This window comes from Rhinopithecus bieti, unplaced genomic scaffold (assembly GCF_001698545.2).
Source record: "Rhinopithecus bieti isolate Rb0 unplaced genomic scaffold, ASM169854v2 scaffold_21201, whole genome shotgun sequence".
Taxonomy (NCBI): domain Eukaryota; kingdom Metazoa; phylum Chordata; class Mammalia; order Primates; family Cercopithecidae; genus Rhinopithecus; species Rhinopithecus bieti.
In genome coordinates, this window is record NW_016810610.1 from 1751812 (window position 1) to 1775559 (window position 23748).

Sequence of the window (23748 nt, forward strand, 5' to 3'; positions counted from 1 at the left end):
TGAAGTACCACTGGGGAGACAGTACTACCGGAGGATGAAGTGCCACTGGGGAGACAGTACTACCGGGGATGCAGTACCACCGGGGGAGACAGTACCACTGGGGGAGACAGTACCACCGGGAGAGGTCCCTACATAGATCTGCCACTGGGCATGAGTAAGGTAGTGTTTGAGACCTGCTGGAAGACAAAGGACTTCCCTGGTTGTCAGTTAAAAAATGAATATTCCATAACACATAGGCCTGGGGGAGTGGTAGAGTGTCTGATTTATCCAGTGGAAATAATGATGATGATCATTATATCAGTTGCCATTATTTAGTGCTGACTGTGTGCTGGGTACAAGTAAGTGGGCCTGACTCCAGGGTCTGCCATCTTAAAAGGAATGTTTAAGCCACCACATGGACATCACTGGAACCCAAGGTGGATGAACCTCTGTGATAATAGGCTCTGTGAGTGGCCATTGCTGAACTCCGCACATCTGGGGAGGAAAGCATTACTCACTGAAGTTTTTGACCCACCCAACAGGGTTACCTGGAGGAGTATGAGGAGCACAGGGGAAAGGGCAGCTTCCCGGCTATGATCACTCCAGCATATCAGAACGCCAAGAAAGCCCACGAACTCGCTAGTGACGTAAGTACCATGTAGGTGTGACGGCAGAGCCACAGAAGCAGAGAAGTGAGACTTTGAAGGCTGTGCTTACTGAAACCTACACACAGATACATTTATTACAGCTGAGCCAAAGTAGAATGTTAGCCCTCAACTCCCATTCAAATTTATGAAGACTGCTTTGGCCCCATTTGTCTGCTTCCAAGGAGATGCCCATGGACTACCAGTATAGCTTGCTTGAGACCATTTGAAGCAAGTACAGAGGCTGGCCAGCCAGAGTGGGGTATTAGGAGAGTTTTGCCAAATGGCCCAATTAGAAATTGAGTAATTTAGGGGAAGAACTGATTAAAATAAGTCATATGATTATCAAACTGGGTGTAACCCGGTGATGAAATGATTTTTATTGGCAGAACGTTAGCCTGCTGGCAGCCCTTGAAAGGCAGGCTATAATTAAACTTGGAAAAGTGACATGCTCACTGCAGATCTTGACATGCCAACTGTTACTTGGTCTCATCAGAACCCAGCATTCATTTCACACCCCTCGCCATTTTGTTTTCTTTCCTTTTCCTTCCCTCTCTTTCCTTTCCTTTACCAAAGAACTATCACCCATTACCCATAACAGCACCATCTTTCCCTGAGGAAGGAAGTTAAAAGACATTACTCTGCCCCTCATTAGCAGGGAAATGATGTTTAAACCAAGGGCAGAATGGGTTTGGACTGACAACTTTTCTTATGATTATTTTAAGACTTTTTTTTTTTCCATGCAGAATTAGAGTATAAAGTGTAAAAAGTGTGAAAAGGGCCGGGAAAATTTTAATAACAAAAAAGGACAAAGTAGTTTATAGATTTCATGAAGAGAAAAGGCCACATGAATATTTTTTTTTTTCCTTCAGAAAACTGTACTAAGTAAATGTTGACATTAAGTCCAGGATAACTTTGGAGTAATTCCTCTCCCGGAGCCTGGAAACATCAACTCCAGCCCCGTTTTGTGTGTTTTTATTTCAGATAAAATACAGGCAGGACTTCAATAGGATGAAAGGTGCTGCACATTATCACTCGCTTCCAGCTCAAGACAACTTGGTCCTCAAACAGGCTCAGAGCATAAACAAACTCGTGAGTGAGGTGAGTGTGGGGAAGAGCCACACGCATGAACATCACCTTTTTTATCTCCTCTAGTCAGTGAATGAGGTGACCCTATAATAAAAAGCTCTGGCTGAAAGTGTGACACCGGCCAGGTGTGGTGACTAATGCCTGTAATCCCAGCACTTTGGGAGGCAGAGGCAGGTGGCTCACCTGAGGTCGGGAGTTTGAGATCAGCCTAACCAACATGGAGAAACCCCGTCTCTACTAAAAATACAAAATTAGCTCAAATTAGCTGGGCGTGGTGGTGCAGGACTGTAATCCCAGCTACTAAGGAGGCTGAGGCAAGAGAATTGCTTGAACTTGGGAGGCGGAGGTCGCAGTGAGTCGAGATAGTGCCATTACACTCCAGCCTGGGCAACAAAAGTGAAACTCCATTTCAAAAAAAAAATGGTGACACCACCTATTCTGCCCATTGGTTACCGGTTTCCAAGAACAGATAAGTGGTAAAATGCAATTTACAAGAGAGCCTAGAATCAAACCAGTTACATCTTTCTCTGATGGTTCAGAAGTTACTGCCTAGATCCTCCCAGGGCTGTCAGTACTCAAAAGTGCCAGGCAACGGGCTTCTAGTTGCCAGAAAGAATACTGGAGGATCCATCTTTTAAAACAAATCAAACATCTGAAAGAGTGTTTCAAACGTCAAACCCCTCTCATTCTCTTATTATTGAAGTCTGAGTTCCGAGAAGCTGTGTGTTCCGTGTGAATTTCCCTTTCCTTACATGCTACGCTGGCTGCCAGAGGGGTGTGTTTGGTTTGGCTTGCCCACAGTTTAAGACGTTTTTATTGTGAGGACTGTTTGGCAAGGAAATATCCCCTCTAGATCTTCATATCCTTCTCACACCCTAGTGTGTCCTTCATGGCATTTTCCCTCATTTGCATTTCTTATCTGGGCTCTTGAAGGCATTTGACTTGGCAGCCTCTGGCGACGGGAACAATTATGGCGATTCAAAGCACTCATGTAACAAGTTATCTGCAACTCACAAACAGATATGCAAATATCCAAAAATATTTTCCATCTCTAACCTCTAAAAGCCAGTCCTTTTCCCTAACCTGTTAGCTAACCCGTGGTCCTCTAACTTGGGGCTGCTCTGAGTCACCAGGAGTGATATTTTCCTAAGCCTTATCAGAAGCCTCAGATACTTTGAAGTGATAGATGGCTGCTGAGGCTTTGGAATCTGCATTTTAAACAAATGTTCCAGATGATTCTGGTACTCTAGACCAGAGGTCATCACACTACAGCCTCAGTGACAAATCCAGCCCACAGCCTGCTTTTTAAAATAAAGTTTTATTGGAATACAGTCCCATGACATTTGTTTCTGATTATCTGTGACTGCTTTGGAGCTACAAGGACAGAGTTGAGTATAACAATTGACAAAGAATATGTGGCCTGCCAAACCTAAAATATTTACTGTCTGGTCATTTATAGAAAAAGTTTGCTGGCCTTTTGCTGTCACTCACAGAACACTAGATCTAGATAGGACCTCTTCCACCATTAGGCTCTCACTTTGTCATATGCCTGGAAAAGTCAAGTGTCTAGTTCTGGGTGGTAGAGACTTTTAGGGACAGAACTGGATACATACCACTGGGAGTGCAGTTCTACCACCCAGGAATAACACCGTTAACATTTTGGCCTTTTTTTTTTTGAGAGGGAGTTTTGCTCTTGTTGCCCAGGCTGGAGTAAAATGGCGCGATCTCGGCTCACCGCAACCTCCACCTCCCACGTCAAGTGATTCTTCTTTCTCAGTCTCTAGAGTAGCTGGAATTACAGGTGCCCACCACCACGCCCAGCTAATTTATTGTATTTTTAGTAGAGACAGGGTTTCACCATGCTGGCCAGGCTGGTCTTGAACTCCCATTTTGGTATTTTTCTATATGAATATACTGTAATTGAACAGATGAATATAAAAATATATTTATAGTATTAGAATTAGACATACCCCACCATATAGTTTTGTAAGATATGATAACAAACTGAGGGGTATTTCCTTTGGTAAAGAAGTTGCAAGGGAATCTTCCATTTCTTTACGTCCTTATGTTTAGTCAGTAAGACAAACCAGCCATCTATTGCAGGTAGTTGGCCTTAACTGCCTCATGCTAATTACCTGAGGTGACTTGGAGTCTATTTTATTAATGTAGCCTCACATCCTATATCCAGGCACCCAGGAGAGCTCAAATAGCCAACTGATTTTAAACTGGAAGACGCTCTGCATCTGAGTGGTCTCATTTATTATACTCCTTGTAAAGTAACTTTCCTGATTGAATTGCACTGAAGTATACCTGTAAAGATGTACATACATCATAAATGTATAGTGGGAAGGATTTCCTTAAGTGGGACACATCTGTGTGACTAGCAATCAGATCAAGAAACAGAACATGACCAGACATCCTCCTAAGACATTTCCATTATAGGAAATATAATTTATCCCCCTAATACACTTCCCCTCAAGAGTAACTACCTGCCTGCGTTGTAAAAGCATTTTTGCCATTTTCTGAGTTATGAAATCTTATAGTATTTGTTCTTGAAAGCGACGATATACTTTTAATTTTCTGAATGAAACCAATTATTTACTATTTATTATGATTTGTTTTTATCAAGGAAACTATGTCCTGCTAACTTAGCATATTCTATGCTTGATATGTTAAAATCTTGGGTTGAAAGTTTTCTAAAAATATCCTAGTCAAGTCCTGGGACATTTTCAAGAGTGACTTCGGATTTGGTTCTATTGTGTGTCTGGTGTTTTGATTTCCAAGGTGGAGTATAAGAAGGATCTGGAAAGTAGTAGAGGTCACAGTATCAACTACTGTGAAACACCTCAATTCAGGAACGTGAGCAAGATCTCAAAATTTACCAGTGATGTGAGTTGTTAACGCTAAGCTTTTGTTTGGGCACTTTTGGTGAGCTTAGTTTTTAGGTCTCCTAAGAGGGACAGTCTATGGGAATGGATCTACGTGTCTTGGAGAAGCATGGCCTTTTAGGCATAAATGCCTGGGTTTTGGTTAAGATTGCCTGCTGGGATTGATCTTCATAGTGTTCAATTCTGTCACATCCCTGATCTTGACCCTGAGTCTTCTGGGCGGGACCTGTCCTCTCCGTCTCCTTGCTTCCTTGTGTGCAGCACAGTGCCCGGCTCCTAGTGATGAATGCTGGTGAGGGGGCCTGGCTGAGCATGTGACATCCCCTCTCAGTGTGACTTTGTGCCTCTGAGTTAATATCACCTCATTTCACCCTCAGAGTCACCTGGAGAGCCAGACATTTTTTCCCTGTCTTACAGATGAGCAGATATGTACTAGAGGGGCATTTGCAAATTTGGAGATTCTCAGAGCAGGTCTGAAGATGTATCCTCATGGACATCAAAGACCTATACTAGATAATATGTTTTACTTTTGCTTAGTTGCACATAATAGTAGAATTTAAAATTGCAAGGGACTGTGTAAGGCGCAGTGAGGAATTTATTTTGCATAAATATAGTGGTTTAAGAGCCAACATACCTGATTTCACAGTTATTAATAGCAAAGTGGCCAATTTTGGGCAGTTGTTTAAGCTCCCTGAGCCACTCTGCCCAACTCTAAAATGGGGATGATAATAGTTCCTTCCCCTCATAGAGTACTTGTGAAGATTAACTCAGATAAGTAGAATCGTGTCTGATATATAGTCATAAGTAGTGTTCTGTTTAAATACTCGCAGTACCTAGAAATGCAATGGCCTCCCAGGTTAGGTGATTTTAATTCCCCAAATTCCCTGTTTATGACCTCTCGTCATCCTGTTTTGGTCTTCTTTTTATTTGATAAGTGGCATTTGGCACATGGCACATAACATTATTATTTCACATGGTCACACTAGTGACCAATTTTTACATCACAGAATTTGGCAAAGCTCAGGTTTTGTCCTTTATATATTTAGAAATGAAGGTAATGGCATGCAGTGATTTGTACCAGCCTCAGCATGGGGCTTTGCATGTGATGCCCGCATAGTCAGCGCCTGCCACCATCTGATGGTAAATTTTCACATTGGAAAAATCTGGTAAATGTAAAACTAAAAATGTAAAATGAACACAGAAAGTCTAGTCTGTTTTGTGCTGTCTATGTTCATCAGATCCCATGTTTCCTTGTCTTCCTGTCTTACTCCAACTTCTTGTGGGTTGAAATTTATGTTATTAAAAAAAAAGTTTGCCTTATTTTTTATTCTGTGATACACTGGCTATTTAAATGGCTTATATTTAATCATTTATGCTTTGGATTTAACGCATTAAGATGAGTAGTTTATCTTCAACTACTTGCGAAGGGAATGCTTTGGTTGAAAACTTTGTGTTTCTATGTAGAATAAATATAAAGAAAACTACCAGAACCACATGAGAGGCCGCTATGAAGGAGTTGGTATGGACAGACGCACTCTGCATGCTATGAAAGTTGGCAGCCTGGCAAGCAACGTGAGTCCTTTTATGCAAAGGTCTATAGGGATGGAGTGGGGCGGTACATGAAGAATTCAGCCAATTCTTTTACAATTTCCCTTAAAAAAAAATCTGTCTTCTATTTTAAAGACTGTATAAAGACTGACCCAAAACAGTTTCTAAATGTTAGCAGATACAACCAAGGCTAGGTAAAATCCCTGAAAATTTTCAAAGGCTACAAAGTATTTATCTTAGATTTCTCTAATTTGAAGAGTACTTCAGTCTATTATAATGAATCCAATGTGGTTAACACTTTTAATTTCTGAGAGAGAAAGAGAAATGAATAATTATGATTCTTATTCCAAATTCCCCAGGGTTCCAAAGCTTTTGTGATTTATTTGGAGTTGGTTGGTTGGTAAGCTGGTTTGTTCCTTCATTCATTTTTTTGATCATTGTATTCATTGAAAACCTACTGTGGCCTGGCACTGGTCAAGGTAGTGGGATAACAGAGTAGATCAGGTCCTTGTTTTCCCCTGTAGCATATAATCTATTACTCTCTTTGGCTTTGTCAATCCAGTTTATAGGTTTACAAATGCCAGGTTGTAAATCTTGGAGGTAAAGGACACTTAAAGGAAACTGATTTCACTATTGAAACATACAAATGTTGGATTTTCTCTGCTTAAGAATGTCAATTTGATCTTTAGAAGAAAAAAGTTAAATACTCTAAAGACTCTTGACCTTTCCATTTATTTTGTCGGGATAGCCAAGGATCTCTTCCATTGTCTATCCATGTGCACATGCCCCTTTTCATATAAGTACCGCACGCTAACCGATTGTACCACTGAAGCACCGCAAATGCTTCTTTTCAACAAAAATGACAAACAGCTTCATAATTAATAAGAAATATAAAATAAATGTACTATAGATGGAAGTTAACTAATTTTGAATTAATTAAGAGGAGTTCAGATTAATTAAAGACAAAAGTATGAACTAACTTAATTTTCCTTGAAGATGATGAAACTGAATTCATTTGTTTCTGGGTATTTAAAAAATATTTCTTATGGCATTCAAACAAAGCCAAAAGAAAGTAGAAGCTGATTTCTACATTCTTGTTCTTTTCTTCGTGTTTTAGGTTGCCTATAAAGCTGATTATAAACATGATCTTGTCGACTACAACTACCCAGCCACTCTCACGCCTTCCTATCAAACAACGATGAAACTGGTGCCCTTGAAAGATGTAAGTTCTTTTCCAACAGCTCTTTCTGCTTCGTCACTTGTCACTTCCTTCCTGAGGAGTGATTTGTAGGCAGCAAGATGGAAAGAAACATGATACAACAGTTCATAGGAGGGTGGAGGGATTGAAGGAAGGGAAATCCTTTTCCATTTTCCACTAGGAAGTTCATTTATGCATGCTTGCATACTCTTCGATTTTCAGTGTGAACTAGGGACAACTCTAGTTTTCTCTTGAAAATAACCTGAGGTTCAGTTTTTCCTCTTAGAATTCAGTGAGCTTTGTCTGCTGGGCACATTTCAAATGCCTGCTCCTTAGCAAGGATGACTTTTTTCTTTCTTTGAAAAAAGGTTTGACACGTAGTATGTTAAGGACTGAAGGAAGTAAAATAAAATGTATATATACAAGTTGAGAGGAAGTGGTAATGTTGACTCCATTTTTCCTCAGGAGCACATGGGAAAGTATATGTATCCCTTAATTATTACAGCAGTGATTTTATTTATGGTTTGGCTTGTTCCAAGCAAAATGTGTACAATCAATTAAATTTCTTGTTTTCTGATTGTAAGAATTTTACTATATGTTTATTATAGAAAATTTAGAAAATACAGAAAAGTACAAAGAAAAGATAAAAGTCACCTACTAGCTTAAAAGTACTTCAGGGGCTTAGAAGTAAGGTTGTATTGTGGTTGCCAGTGAAGGTTATCTCCAATCAATCAATCAATCAGTAATTGAACAAATAATTCAATGTATATTTATGAATGTCAAGTGCTACTTTCCTTTACTTTCCTTTGGGATCAGTACAAGTTTAGAAGTTGATTGAGGTTTTGCTACCGGTAGATAAGTCTTTGAATCTCTCTCTCTCTCTTGCTCGGAGTTGGGGCAGTAGGATTCAGCTGGGTATCTCCAGTGTCCAACCCAATGCCCAGACATCAAAGGGCAATCATTGGCAAATTATATTTATTGAATGAAGGGGGCTTTTCTAATGTGTAATAAAACAGGAGGTAGGAAGCAGAGGAATTGATCAGGGACCTAAACTTTGCTTCTCTTTTTCTCAGGAAGTTTGGTTGGATTGACTTGACTTACTCATTTTACAAAGTTAAACTTGACGCTACCAAAGCTGCATTTATTTATCTATTTATTTATTTTTTGGCCGTATACATTACCTGGGAAACTTGCAGATCAAGGGCACCTTATTAAAATTTGAAGATGTGCTTTTGCAGTAGGATTCTAGATACCATATCTAATAAGTAGCTCAAAGAATGCAAGACGTACTCCCATTATGACATGACTTGTTACTACATTTATCTAGATAAGACTCAGAGTCAAACCAGGCACCTGGAAGCCCACCCAGGAAAGTTTGATGCAAACTTAAACCAGACTGAATTAGAAATATTAATTGAGTTTAGAGGTGGGTTCTAAACTGGCAGCCCATAAGCCACATTCACGCTACAGAAGTGCTTTGTTTGGCTGCACAGTGGATTTGTTCTTGTTGTTGTTGTTTTAATTGAACCAACATGTGGAATTTCTGAGTTCAGACAAAAACTAACATGCTCACCTTTTCTTGAAAACTCTGAGACATTCTGCCCCAGATCCTGCAAGGCAGCAATTGGCTGGGACTGGGTGGTGGCTGCTCGCTGTTGCTGTACCTCCTTTAGCTTACCTTCCTGGTTCTGATGTGAATTTGAGTTTATCACCCATAATGTAGGGATTTTAGTAATCAGGAAGTTTGGGGAATCCATTTACAAGAACAATTGTGGTCTCTCTGTGTGGTCATCTTAAAGGTGGTGAAATAGCCATGAAATTAAAAAAATAAGCAAGCATGGGTTCTTAATTTGAGAGCATTCCCTTTAGATAGATTTTATAAACATTGATAGAATTAAAATGAGACTCTATCTTTAGCAAAGGAAAAAGAAACCCTTCAAAATGTAGATTGAAGCAATGGCCAAGCATTTGTGATGTTGCAAAGATGTGATTAATCATGGAGACTTTTAATTATGTTCCCACGGAGTAAAGTAATTGTACTCAGTAACATACTTAATGCAGAATTATCAGGAAAGAATATGCCATTTAAAATATAGTTTTGTGACATTTTATCATGCATAATTCTGAATTCTAATAGACTATTATGAGATGATAATTTTGCCTTCTGAATTAATGCATTAGGAAGTCACTGTACTCTAATCTAATTAATAGTTGACATTGAAATGACTTTATATTTCCTAATTTTCTCTACACACCCCATGTCCAAAACTCAACATGCAAAAACTTTTCTCCTTGAATCATTAACTAAAAAGCACAAAATTATTATTATTTTTTTTTTGAGATGGAGTTTCACTCTTGTTGCCCAAGCTGGAGTGCAATGGTGCAATCTCAGCTCACGACAACCTCTGCCTCCCAGGTTCAAGCAATTCTCCTGCCTCAGCCTCCTGAATAGCTGGAATTATAGGCATGCGCCACCACGCTCGGTTAATTTTGTATTTTTAGTAGAGACGGGGTTTCTTCATGTTGGTCAGGCTGGTCTCAAACTCCTGACCTCAGGTGATCTGCCCGCCTTGGCTTCCCAAAGTGCTGGGATTACAGGCGTGAGCCACCGCACCAAGTCTAGTGATGTTTTTTAATCTTCAAATCCAACAAAACTCTCCGTGGCCCATTGTCAGGAGCACTTCGTTATTTCTAGGTCCTGTTCTAGAATTTCACTTGTAAGTCATTTGTCTGTTTCTGGAATGCATTTCCCTGTCTAAACAATGCTAACTCTGGCTAATGGGAACCCCTTGCCCATCTGTAAAATAAAAGTAATAGCTTTAAGCACACTAGCTTTGGCAAACCGGGTTTATAGCGTATAGGTATAGTGCCACCTTGCGAGGCAGACTCCAGGGATTTGAATCATACCTCTGATACTTTGCCTGGATGACCTGGAGGAAGCCACTTTCGGTCTCTGTGCCTCAGTTTCCACACTGTAAGGTAGGGATAATAATAATGCCTAACCATAGGGTGGTGGGAAGGATTAAATGAGTTAACATGTGTGATGTACTTGGAATGGTGCTGGGTGCATAGTAAGTATCATGTGTTAGTTATAATTATGATGAGCTGGTTGAAATGAGTACAAGACCCAGGGAAGACATGGAATATACAAGTTAGTAGCCAGTGGGCCCAAAGTGGCTATTAGACCTATTTCTCTTGGGTCACTGGAATTTTTTTTTTTTTTTTGAGATGAAGTCTTGTGCCCAGGCTAGAGTGCAGTGGTGTGATCTCAGCTCACACGACCTCTGCCTCCCAGGTTCAAGCGATTCTCCTGCCTCAGCCTCCCGAGTAGCTGGGGTTACAGGCACAAGCCACCACGCCCGGCTAATTTTTGTATTTTTAGTAGAGACAGGGTTTCACCATGTTGGTGAGGCTGGTCTTGAACTCCCTATCTCATGATCCTCCCGCCTCGGCCTCCCAAAGTGCTGGGATTACAGGCATGAGCCACTGCCCCTGGCCCGGGTCACTGGATTTAAAAAATATTGAACTATTTGTTAGCTTTCAAAAATTGCAAGATTTTACATCATAATATGGATTTCTGGTTTCTTTGGAATAACTGGAAAATCTAGCTTCTGTATGCCCTGTTGGTTGCATGACAACCATCTCCTAGAGCTGGGCAGCAGCTGCCTCCCTTAGCCATAGTCCTCTCAACTCCTTACTTCCCCAACAGTAAGGCCAAGCACTGGGCTTGTACCCAGCTAGTGGTCTATCTGGCTCCTAGAGACATTTGTGACTTTTGGGCTGCAAAGACTCCCTGAGGTGGGCTGTCATCTCAGGGAAGTGGCCATAGGAAGTAGCAACAGACAGGAGGAAAACAGAAAAGCAAAGACAGAAAAGCAAAGGCCTGTAGTCTAGACAGGCAGGAGATGATAGAACAGTACAAGAGTGGCCAAGGTGTGGGCCCCTGGGGAGGGCAGAGCCAGCTGCCAGAGGAGGCTGGCCAAGGCCATAGGTGAGGTACAGGCCGAGATATCAGTAGATAGTGGTGATGCAGAAAAGGGGTGTTGTTCTCAGGCGAAACCCAGGTCTGAAGAATTTGCCACACTGTGTGGGATTCTGGGAGGGGCCTTTGGCCTTGGGCAAGAAAAGATAGACATGAAGGCTGCGAATGAGGTGTTCAATGGTGATCCTGCCACTTTGAGCCAAGCCAGGGGAGCTCACCTGGCAAGCAGGCCCAATCTGGAGCCCGTGGGCACAGAGATTCAGATGTCCAGAGGCACTGGGTGAGTTTGTGATCCTGGGAGTGAGGACCCATCTGAGATATCTGTGTGGGCAGGGACTGTCTGATTTTGCTCACTCTGCAGAGTAGGAACCCCACAACAGTTTGTTGAAAAAATAAATGGATGGGCAAGTGGATGAATGAAAGGAACCATGTGAGCATAAGGGAAGGAGAGCAGGGTTAGGGATGAGTTTACTTCTTCTTTTACCTGGATTTCAGATAACTTTGATTAAATTCTAAAAGAAGGCCAGGTGTGGTGGCTCATGCCTATAATCCCAGCACTTTGGGAGGCTGAGGCAGGAGGATCCCTTGAGGCCAAGAGTTCTAGACCAGCCTGGCCAACATGGGGAAACCCTGTCTCTAATAAAAATACAAAAATTAGCCAGGCATAGTAGCGCACACCTGTAGTCCCAGCTGCCAGGGAGGCTGAGGCACGAGAATCTCCTGAACCCAGGAGGAGGAGGTTGCAGTGAGCCGAGATTGTGCCACTGCACTCCCACCTAGGTGACATAGTGAGACTTTGTCTCAAAATAATAAATAAATAAAAATAAATTGTGAAAGAGGTTATCTGCTACCCACAACCTCTCCCTCTTTTCTGTATCCTAGCTCTACTTCTACCTGCATAGGTTTCTGGGGCTCTCACTCAGCTCACCTTAGCCCCTCACTCCTTATCACCTACTATCTGGCCTCAAACCTATTCCTTTACTTCCCTACCCAAGTTCCCATTCCCTCTGCAGTGGATCTTGGTCAGGTGTGTTTGGAGAAAAATAAGATGATTGGATACATATATTCTTGTGGGCAAATGGCTAATAATTCTTAATACTTGAAAGGGCAATTTGTATTTTCAAAGGGGAAAATTCACTAGTCCTTGATGTCTTGAGGTGGGAACCAGGCAGTCAATGCATCCAACTGCACTGGGGATTCTGCCTCCTCCTCTTTTGAACCTACATCTTCATTGAAAGTGCTAAGCTCACGGCAATTTCCTTGGGGACTCTGGCAAGGTGGAGGTGAGGGCCAGGCAGGGGCTGGTGTACAGGGTGGGGACATGTTAGGGCCACTTACAAGGAGTCACTGATACTCCATCGCCTCCCACTTAAAGATGCATGTATAACTTGGTTGGACTTTTTGTTCCTCTTTCATTTTACTTTTTTTTTTTTGACACTTCTTTCTTGGTGAAGTATAAGATGTATACAGAAAAGTATACTATGTGTAGATGCATGGCTTGAATTATTTATAAAATGACCTCAGGCATATATTTTCATTGAGAATGAGCCCTAGGCACAGAATTGTTGGGACATAGGATGTGTGTGTGCCCAAATGCCATACTGTTTTCCAAAGTGGTTGTACCAATCTGCACTTCTGCTAGCACTGTTGTGAGAGTTTTCATAAGTCCTCATCCTTAGCCAGCACTTTGTATTGCCAGCAGTTTTAATTTGGCTCTTCAGGTGGTGTGGAGGGGTATCTGGTGGTTTTGGTATGCCTTTCTCTCATTAATAGTGTGGCTGAGCATCTTTCTCTATGTTCACTGGCCACTTAGTTCACCTCTTTTATGAGTTGCCTGTTAGGTGTCTCACTCTCCAAGGTACTGTTTTTCTATCTGTGGGCTTGGAGTGTCTATCAGTATCCAATTGGAATATCTGACTCTTTTTCTACATAGTCATTTGAGAATTGCACTTTACTGGGCTTGGGAGAGGGAGCTAAACAAATCTTTGAGAAAAGAGCAAATGACATCTTTTTGTGCTGGTTTTCACCTAGGCCAATTATAGGCAGAGCATCGACAAGTTGAAGTACAGCTCAGTGACTGACACTCCACAGATTGTTCAAGCCAAAATCAATGCCCAGCAGCTGAGTCATGTAAGTAACCGTCCCCTGCCCAGCTGGGTGTGGGGGTCTTGGAATTGCTGCTTTGAGGCCTCTGGACATCTGACCTCCAAGGATTTGACTTTCATGAATGGTGACACATGTCTTACTACAGCCAGAAAATGACCCCCACTTCTTTTAAACTTTTTATTATGGAAAATTTTGAATGCATGCAAAAGTAGAGAGCATAGCATAATGAATCCCCATGTACCTGTCACCCATCTTCAACAGCAATCAACTCATGGCCACCCTGCTTCATCTATATACCTATCCAATTCTCCTCTTCCATATTATTTTGAAGCCAATTTCAAGTATTGTATAATGTAATCTGTAAATATTTCAGTATGAATCTCTAAAAGGTAAAAAAGAAAAAACGTATTTATATAATTTTAACATATCACATCCAAAATCTAACAATAATTCTTAGTATCACCAATCATCTAAAGTTTAAGTTTAATTTCCAGTCAAGACTGCTTCTCGGATGATGCCGTATTCAGCCAACAGGAGTCACATGTCTGGTTGGCTCTCTTTTGTGTGTGTGATTTAAGATGGCCTTTTGTCACTGTGGGCAGGCATTTGATAATTACCCGGCATATAACAAGATATTCAGCACTGCAGCAAATGATTTTTTAAAAAGTTCAATATTCTCAAGTGCGTGTAAGGGGAGTTGGTGAAGCAGTCATAGGGAACTCTTTTGCAAACTCACAACTTCGAGTGCGTCTTTGAGTTTCTTTACTTTTCATTTGACACCTTCAGTTCATTAATTTAAAACATTCACAAAAAGTACAGGCTGCCTGGTAAAATGGCTTTTCTGGAAACTCCTTCTCAGCTATGGGTCTAAGGGGGAAAGAGCTATGGGTCCCTAAAGTTCTCTTTCTGCCCATATAAAAGCGCTACAGATTTATTTTAAATCCAACAGGTGAATTACCGTGCTGACTATGAGAAAAATAAGTTGAATTACACATTGCCCCAGGATGTTCCTCAGCTGGTGAAGGCCAAAACCAATGCCAAACTCTTCAGTGAGGTAAGAGAGCAATGTGGGGAGAAGGTGGAGGGGGTTATGGAGTGATGTGAAAACGAAGATACCGGGATGGTCCAGCAAGTGGGAAGTGTCTATCCCTGAGAAAGGCTCTTCAGAGGCATCCATCAAATTGTAACTTTGAATTTTGCTATGTCATGGCACGTGGTGGTTTACTAGTGATAAATTGGTCATAGCCATTTAGTCCCATTATATGAGCATGTGTACAATCTATGTGTGAACACACACACACCTCTACATCTTCATCCTTATCACCCTGGTGAATTGGTGATTTGCGGTGTGGAGGAATTTTAAGGTTTTTTTTGTTTTGTTTTGTTTTGTTTTGTTTGAGATGGAGTCTCGCTCTGTCGCCCAGGCTGGAGTGCAGTGGCACGATCTCGGCTCACTGCAAGCTCCGCCTCCCAGGTTCATGCCATTCTCTTGTCTCAGCCTCCCAAGTAGCTAGGACTACAGGCACCCGCCACCATGCTCGGCTAATTTTTTGTATTTTTAGTAGAGACAAGGTTTCACTGTGTTAGCCAAGATGGAATTTTAAGTTTTAAGAATATCAAGCTGCATCATCAGATTCTCCCTGGAGTCACAAGTAGGCTATGATTTGGCTTCTCATTCTAGATGGAATTTGGGGGGCAGGAGAAGAAAATAAAAGGAACTAACATTGTTTAAATGCTTGTTCTGTCCTGGGGCAGGCACTGTATATGTGGAATTATCGTAAGTCCCAACAGGTATTGTAGGGGCACAGTTAGTGGCATGGGCTTTGGTGTCAGAGAGACCTAGGTTCAGATGTTGGCACTGCCATTTTTTAAATTTATGTAACCATAGGTGAGCTCTTTAATTTCTCTGAGCCTTACAGGCCTAATGTGAAGATTTGTGGTTAATGAGTAGAAATCATTTAGGAAAAGGCCAATAAACAGTAGTTGTTATTGCCAGGGCAGTGTCAACACCCCACATTTATGTTACACTTCACCAGTTTAAGATCTCTTTACATATACTCTATCCAATTTATTCTCACAGCAATCCTGAGAAAGAGAATGTGATACTCTCTTTGCAAATAGGAGACTGAGGCCCCAAGAGGTCATTGGCCAAGGTCACATGATCAGAAAACAACAGAGCAAGGAGCAATACATGGGTCTTTTCTTTGTCCTGTTCCATTACCACTGGCCTGCACAGCTCTACAACGAAGGAATCAATTAACTGTGTTAATAATTACTGTTATCATTTTGATAACAATAGCCAAGACTCTGGTCTGTAAATAGAGGAAAAAACCAACTTTGCTTTAAAATAATATCTTTGACGTTTGGCAGGAATATGGGTAGCAACTCCTATTCACTTGTGGTTTTGTTTGTCAGGTTAAGTATAAAGAAGGCTGGGAGAAGACAAAGGGGAAAGGATTTGAGATGAAGCTGGATGCCATGTCTCTGCTGGCCGCCAAAGCCTCTGGGGAGCTTGCTAGCAATGTAGGTTTCCTCTCATTAACTCAGGAATGCATAAGAAATGGTTCCAATAAAATGTCAGTGGTCCTGCCGAAAAAAATAATGACTCTTAACATTGTAAACATCGCAATACTTGAATCTTTCTCTGGATTTGTGAAAGATTGGGAGGTGTTTTTTCAGAATTGTTCCCCTTGCACTTGTTAAAACCAGAGCCCCATAGACGGCAAAGTTTCTCTCTCACTCACAGTAGACCTTCTTCTTTCTCTCTAGGTTAAATATAAAGAAGAATATGAAAAGACAAAAGGCAAAGCCACGGGTACAGCCGACTCTAGGCTTCTGCACTCCCTGCAGATTGCTAAGATGAGCAGTGAGGTAAACTCTTTTTCTAACCCCCAACCCCTCACCTACAGTTGTGTTATTTTAAAATTTTTCCTGGGCCTACTTCACCTGGGACTGTTAGCCTTTTTCTTGACTTTTACCTGCAACTCTTTTCTTTCCTGGCTTGCATAAGAAGTTTGTTTGGTCTATTTATTTTGCCAAAGCATACTATTTTCTTTAAATGGTTGAGGAGTGTGGCCCTAAGGGTGACAGCATGTGCTGATCAAGGTACAAAGGTGTTCAGTTGCATTTATTCATGTCACAAATGTTTGCCAAGTGACTACTATGGGCAAGACACTGGGGCTATAAGAATGAACAGCACATAGTAAGTTTCTCCCTAGTGGAGCAAAGCATCCTGCTTGTTGTGGCACTGTCCTGGTCTTGTGGTTACAACATATATGGTATTCAAATATTTAGCAAGCCAGGGCCTCCCAGGCTGCAGCCAATCAGAATGACGATGCTTGTAAACAACTGTAATGGCTGGAAAGGAACCTTGGTAAATGTCACTTACCAAAAGGCTTTGGGGAAGGAGAATTCTGCTAGAAGAGACAGACCCGGTTTCTAATCAAGTCTTCCCTGCTGATGCTGAATAGGGAAAAAGACACAAAAGATTGCCTGCTCCGAGCTGTGAGGCCAACTTACACTGCTGTGATGGTACAGTTGGATGTAATTATCCAATGAGTCATTAAAGCGCCACAGCTTGAATAGAAGAGAGTTGGCATCTGGGTTGCCATTTTGGATGTGTCTACAGAACAAGCCAAATGAAGTGCATAGTCATGAAGCATAAAGAGGCATTGACAATTTGGCTTCAGTTTAGACAGAATACATTGATGTTTCATATGTGCAGTTGGAGCAACTGGGGGTCAAAAAGACTGTGTCTTTCCCAAAGCCATATGGTAGTCAGCAGTAGTGGTAGAGGGGTAGCGAATTAGACCCTAGAACTCTTATTACCTGGCACCACACTCCTTCTACTATAGCACACTGTCTTTCCCCATCATCACCACCATCGTCACCACTATCACCGTCACCTTCACCATCACCATTGTCATCATCACTATGATCAATCACCATCATTGCTGCCATCATCACCATCATCACTACCATCACCACCACCGCTATCACCACCATCATCGTCACCACCAAACCACCGTTGTTATTGGCATGCTAACATTATCAAGTGTTTGCTATGTGACAGTCCCTGTACTAAGCATGTTTCAGCTATTATTCCTTTACTTATCACAACAGTCTCCCAGAGGGAAACGAGTTCTTAGAGAGGTGACATAACTTTCCAGAGGTCACCTTCTGTTAGAGGGCAGATCAGGTTGGAACTCAGGCTTGTCTGGCTGTGCAGCCCAAGCTTCTTTATTCTATCTCTTAAAGCATCTATGAGAATTGGGAATAGAGTTTTCTCCTGGAGCAGCCGGGTAAAAAGGTTTAGCATTGGCAAGAGACAGTCCTCCCAAAAACAAAGTAGTGTGAAACCTCAGCTCCCTCATGATGCTGCCTTTCAGAGCCAAGACTTGGGTCACGCCTTTCTGATAGAAGGGTGGCAGTGCTCAGAGTGCCGATTCTCCTGCTCCCAAAAGCCTGGAAATCTTTCCTGCATTTTCACATCGCTCCTACCCTTGTTTTGGTACATTCAAGGTTGAGTATAAGAAAGGCTTTGAAGAGAGTAAGACCCAGTTTCACCTGCCCATGGATATGGTAAACATCAGACATGCTAAAAAGGCCCAAGCTCTTGCCAGTGACCTGGACTACAGGAAGAAACTGCATGAATACACTGTGCTGCCCGAAGATATGAAGACTCAGTGGGCCAAGAAGGCCTATGGGCTCCAGAGCGAGGTGAGCCTGCACATTGCCAGTTCTCTTCATGCATCTCTTGCAGTTGGACATGCTTTCAGAGTGATTCCAAACCTGTGCATGAGTCTCTTACATAATTTGGGAGACTAGGAAGAACTGCAGGAAATGTACTGGGGCCAGAAAGGACAGATGGAGAAGTAGAGATATAGTTGACACAATGGAGACTGGAGGGTGGAGGATCAGGGCTCACAGCTAATGCTTAAGTCAAGATGTATTGGTGATGGGGACAAGTCAAGGAGAAGAAAATGTTGAAAATGATCAATAAATCCTGGAAATTTAGCAGGCTGGCAAAGAAAGGCCCTTGGTCAACAAATATGAGAAACACTCTTTTTGCTAAGGTTGCGGTGTCTCAGCACTAAGGTAGAGCATGCTACTCCCGTTACAAAGTGGGCCCAGTGGCTGTATCTCCCAAGTGGAGATCTGCCTGATCATAAAGGAGCAGGGAGCAGTTCTTCCAGGAAGGCAACTGCAGGATCAAGATCTTCCTAACTCTCCCATCAACTCTGTCCTGTCTCTATCCATGTGCTCAATGAGAGCTTTGTGGTTTTTCTCTTGTAGCTGCAGTACAAGGCCGACCTGGCATGGATGAAGGGAGTTGGGTGGCTGACAGAGGGGAGTCTCAACTTGGAACAAGCCAAGAAGGCTGGACAGCTGGTCAGCGAGGTAACCTGCACTTGGGCCTCTGGCCTCTAGTAGTCCTCAGCGCCTGACTCACGCAGGGTGATCTTTGCCTCTAATTCCCTTTCTCTACCCCCAGATTTATTTTGGGTGTGATTCAAAGTGGGAGTGCTTCATTTCACACCTGTAGCGCATTCTCAGCTAACTTTCTACAGCGTTAAACTTCCTGAGATGGTGTCATTAAAGAAGCCTACCTATTTACTTTGAGTAGCAGTTGCATTCAAAGAATAATTTGGTTTAGAAAGGTATAATATACAGCACCTGGGAAAACAGCATTTCTTAAGTGAGCAGCGTGTGATTCCTTTTGAATCAGAGAGTCCAATATTTGGAGGATACCATTCTCATTATGCCTGTGTCTTAAATTCACTGCAGATTTCAGGCAAGTCACTTAACCTTCCTGATCCTCTTTCCCTCATATAAAAATGAAGAGGTTGGCCTGTAATCCCAGCAATGCAGGAGGCCGAGGTGGGCAGATCACGAGGTGAGGAGATGAGACCATCCTGGCTAACACAGTGAAACCTCGTCTCTACTAAAGACACGAAAAAAAAAATCAGCCAGGTGTGGTGGCACGTGCCTGTAATCCCAGTTATTCAGGAGACTGAGGCAGGAGAATTGCTTGAACCTGGGAGGCAGAGGTTGCAGTGAACCGAGATTGTACCACTGCACTCCAGCCTGGGTGACAGATCGAGACTCCGTCTCAAAAAGTAAAACAAAATAAAATAAAATAAAAATGAAGAGGTTGGATCGGATATTCTCCCAGGTCCCCGCAGCTCTAAGCCCTTGCCTCTCTTTACGCCATAGAAAGCTGGCTCTGGCATCAGGCAGAGGAGGACTTTTGAAGGACATTTCATTTGGAAGTGTCACTATTTCAGGAACTTTGTTTGGAATCTTCAAAGGGGATTCTTGTTTCAGGGCCAAGAAGGCTGAGTCGGCATATCTCTTGCAAATGATAATAATGGTGATAATAATACCTGTCATTTATGGACTGATAATCATTATTGAATCACCACTTTGGGTATATTATATACATACTGTTAATGTATAGGTCACCACAGTCCTATGTGATCAGATGGTATGATTATCCTATTAATATTCCCATTTTACAGATGAAGAAAGCGGAATTGAAGTTACATTTTTAGTAAGCAGAAGAGCTGGGATCTGTACCCAGCGTGTTTGATCTGGTGCCCTGGCTCTTGACCATGAGACAGTATTGCATCTCAAAAGCTTATCTTGTAATGTACTCTTATATTCTCACTGTACTCACCCTCCTCTGAGACAGAGACATATTTAGGGTTAGAATGTAGAATGAGGTAGAGAGAAAAGCATAGCCCTTCAGTGCTTTCATTACCTAGCTTGTTGGAGACCAACTAAAGTTCAGGTGGAGCAACCAGAGCCCCATCTATCTTGGACAGGGGTGCAGCAGAGGGGAGAGAATGTAGCCAGTTGGTCCTTGAGATTCAGGAATGTCAGTTTCTATCTCACTTCCTGTATTACCTGCTAATTTTTAAGCTCCTCCAAGGCCAGGAGGATATCATCTCCTTCACCCTTTTTCTGTTCCTCTGTGCTCTGTATGGACTAGATTCTTGGCTGCTCAGCAAGTGCTTGTGATTTGACCAATGCATAGTCTGGGATGACTAGGAATTTCCAACAGTGGCAGGGCAATGTGACTCCCTTCAGTTATGTGGTGAAGGATTTTTCCCATTCAACACAGTGGAACTAGGGAGGAAAATTAGAAGTCTCTTTGGAATGTTTTCTCTAGAACTTTTTTCCCCTAAAGGCAAAAAAGTTGGAGTTCCCAGTGTTCTAGTCACTATGTTGGGTTCCGTTGGTTGCTGTAACCCTCCTGCTGATGGCATGGGGGAATTTTGCCAGAACCAGGCTGTGAGCTCATCTGTGATCTCCCTGCCATGTGAAGCTTTGGCTTCCACACGTTGTCCTCAGCGGGGCCACCTTTCCCAGCAACTTTGGCAGTTTCAATGGAAAAGCCAGAGGAGCTAATCTTCAGGAAAGACAAGAAGTCCCTGACGGGGGACAGAATTAGCACATTAAAAATTTACCAATTAATTTGTGGCTGTGAGATGGGGACACTACGAGGACAAGACCTCAATGATCTGGAAAATCAGAAACTGTGAAGGCGAATTCCACCTGACTGCAGGCTTCTGTCTGTGGCTCTGTGGCTCCTTCCTTAAAGCTGCTGCTTCCTGGACAATCATGATAACACCATGGCAATGGCTATGTCCTGACACTGTCCCAGGGACCTGACTCACACGTAAAACATGGTGTTGAAGCCTCTGCTCCACACTAGACTGAAGTAGCTTCTACTGTTGTCCCCATTGTACACTCCAAGCAAGGGTGGCTTAGGTTGGATTGAGTGATGTGCCCGAGGTGATGAAGCTGGAAGGATGAACAGGCAAGATTTGGACCTCAGTCTTCATCATTGTAAAGTCCAAGTTTCCTCCACCTCACCCTCCTATGTCAGGTCTATATTTATAAAATGTATACCTCCCCGGAGCACACGGTGAAATACAGGGTTACTGAAGAGGAAAATTACATTTCCCATTCAGTAATAGCAACTAAAACAAGTTCACTGGATCAGGTGATCTCAGGGCTGTGTGGTTCTGTTCAAGCTGCAGGATCAACTAGAACACTCCTCCCAAGGGAATGCTTGGACCACAGAAAGTGTGTGTGTGTGTGTGTGTGTGTGTGCACATGTGTAGGGCAGTAGGGGCAACCCAATCCTAATGCTGTGGGGTCCCTTTCCTTTGGAAACAGAAAAACTACCGGCAGAGGGTCGATGAGCTGAAGTTCACCAGCGTGACCGACAGCTCCCAGATGGAGCACGCCAAGAAGAGCCAGGAGCTACAGAGCGGGGTGAGTCCTGGGCTGCCCTTTCTCCACCAAGCTGCTGTGTCATGGACCTGGGATCTTCCAGGGACAACAGCAGGTGCTGCCCAGGCATGATCCAGAAACCAAAGAGCCTTCCCTTTAAATAGGCTGGACTTAGCTTTCCCCAGGCTTCCAGGCCGTTTCTGGAACTGGACACCAGGGCCCTTGCTTCATCCACCACCGTCTCCCCCAATTTTATTAGGGATAGATGCAGGGCTGACTTTATTCCTTTTTAGCTTCCAGTATTCTCTAGTTCCCTTTTTCTTCTGTCTCCTATCTCTCATCAAAGACTCTCTAATTCTGGAGCCAGGAGAGAATTATCTTGGAGGAGGACAACATTTGTGTTTGGGGTGTGTGCAGGTCACACCCACGTAAGCTTATTTATGGGGCCAGAACAAAGAAGCACCACACACATTATTTACAGATTAGTTCTCTACACCAAGCAGGACCATAGTTGCCACAGTCTGTCCGGGACCTTCCTAGCTTTCCTTCCTAAAGGTCCAGGTAAGATATACCTGCCAGAAAGGATACTATCAGCATAACTCAGAGTCAGCAGAAAGCCACTGTTTGGAAACTCAAGTTGGGGGTGGAGGGGAAGCAAGGAGAGAAAAAGAAGAGTGATGAGTTTGCCATGGAGGAGATGTCCATGCATGCTTACTTTCCTGGTGTCAGTACCTGTGAATGGATTAAGGTTGATTATGGAGGGGCAGGAGGCAGAGTATGCTGCTTATTTTTCCCATCTGGGGAGTCCGTACTAATCTGAACCCCCTGGTGGGGTATTTTTATGGCCACAGACAGTGTAAATAGCAACGCTTGCGGAGGTTGATTCCATCCCAAAGGAAAGGTGTGAAAAGAGAAACCTTGGAGGGGTTTTCAGGTTGGCTCCCTGCCACATTTTTCTCCCAGCTCCTCCCCACTGCTTCTCCTTCTCTCATCATCTCTCCTTGACTGTATTCTGTCACTCAAAGTCTGATCTGGTGGGTTTTGTAATGGACTTTCTATGCAAGTCAGAAAAGTGCCAACCAGACAGAGACACCATGCGGGATGCCACCCTGCCCACCTCGGCCCTGCCACCTGCTCCTGATTCAGTGCTCTCTCTCAACAGGTGGCCTACAAGGCAGGAAATGAGCAGTCTGTCCATCAGTATACCATCAGCAAAGACGAGCCTCTCTTCCTGCGGGCCCGAGCCAATGCTGCAAATCTCAGTGAGGTACAGAGAGAGGGTGTGGGCAGCATGAACTCTGCTCTCCTTTGTGTATAGCCACCTGGTAAACCAAGCCCACCAGTCATGGCATAGTGTCTGCATCAACTGAGGTTACATACATCTGGTTGTTGTAAAAACAGCTCACCCAGCAGATCTGGCTCCTGATCAGTGTTTCAGGGGGAGAGGAGGACAGCTTTCGCAGGAATGAGCTAGTGGAGGACTTGAGCCACTGAATGTATCCTGGGGTTGGATATAGGGGTTATTCTAGGTGCCAGAGTTGAAACAGCATAATCGTGGTAGAGGGGAGTAAGAGCTCAGACATTCACTCCAAATGGTCTGGGTTTGATCCTTGGTTGCCACTTACTAGGTGTGTGACCTTGGGCAAATTCTTTGTTCTCAGGTGTCCCATTGGTAAAATGATGCCAACATTAGTACCATCGGGTTGTCATGAGGTTTTAGTGAGTCTCTACACATCAAGCACTCAGAGGCAAGTGCACAGTGGTAGCTGTTAGTCATGAAAGCATCCATAGTTCCAACTTCCCTCCTGTCTGTATCTTCTGGGGAAAGTGTTTTCTTTGCTCTCCCTGCTTAGCTCTCAGGTCTTTGGGTTCCTCATCTGAGAAATAGATGGGGAGGAGAATTGGGATGAGAAGCAGAGGTTAAATTGATTCATATGCAGAAAGGGAAAGGAGCCTTCCAGAAGAAAGATCTTGAAATTTGGAGATAAGAGCAGGAGAGACAACGGGAGGTGCAAGGAAAATACCCAGGTGGACTAGAGGCTGGGGGAAGGTGGGAGGAAAGAGAAAGAG

At 43.0% G+C, this 23748-nt stretch overlaps 1 protein-coding gene across 2 annotated transcripts in view; it reads left to right on the forward strand.

The window, feature by feature from the left end:
* Positions 1–23748, forward strand: part of NRAP (nebulin related anchoring protein) — a 76443-nt gene that overhangs the window by 17129 nt on the left and 35566 nt on the right. Inside the window, exons 10-22 of one of the 2 annotated variants that reach the window (XM_017892500.1) lie at positions 522–626; positions 1608–1724; positions 4497–4601; positions 6065–6172; positions 7266–7370; positions 13360–13458; positions 14384–14488; positions 15850–15957; positions 16204–16305; positions 17956–18153; positions 18730–18834; positions 21622–21720; positions 22841–22945. In XM_017892500.1, the coding sequence (XP_017747989.1) occupies positions 522–626; positions 1608–1724; positions 4497–4601; positions 6065–6172; positions 7266–7370; positions 13360–13458; positions 14384–14488; positions 15850–15957; positions 16204–16305; positions 17956–18153; positions 18730–18834; positions 21622–21720; positions 22841–22945 (1461 nt within the window). The remainder of the gene's footprint in view (positions 1–521; positions 627–1607; positions 1725–4496; positions 4602–6064; positions 6173–7265; positions 7371–13359; positions 13459–14383; positions 14489–15849; positions 15958–16203; positions 16306–17955; positions 18154–18729; positions 18835–21621; positions 21721–22840; positions 22946–23748) is intronic. The other variant, XM_017892501.1, reaches the window with a different exon arrangement.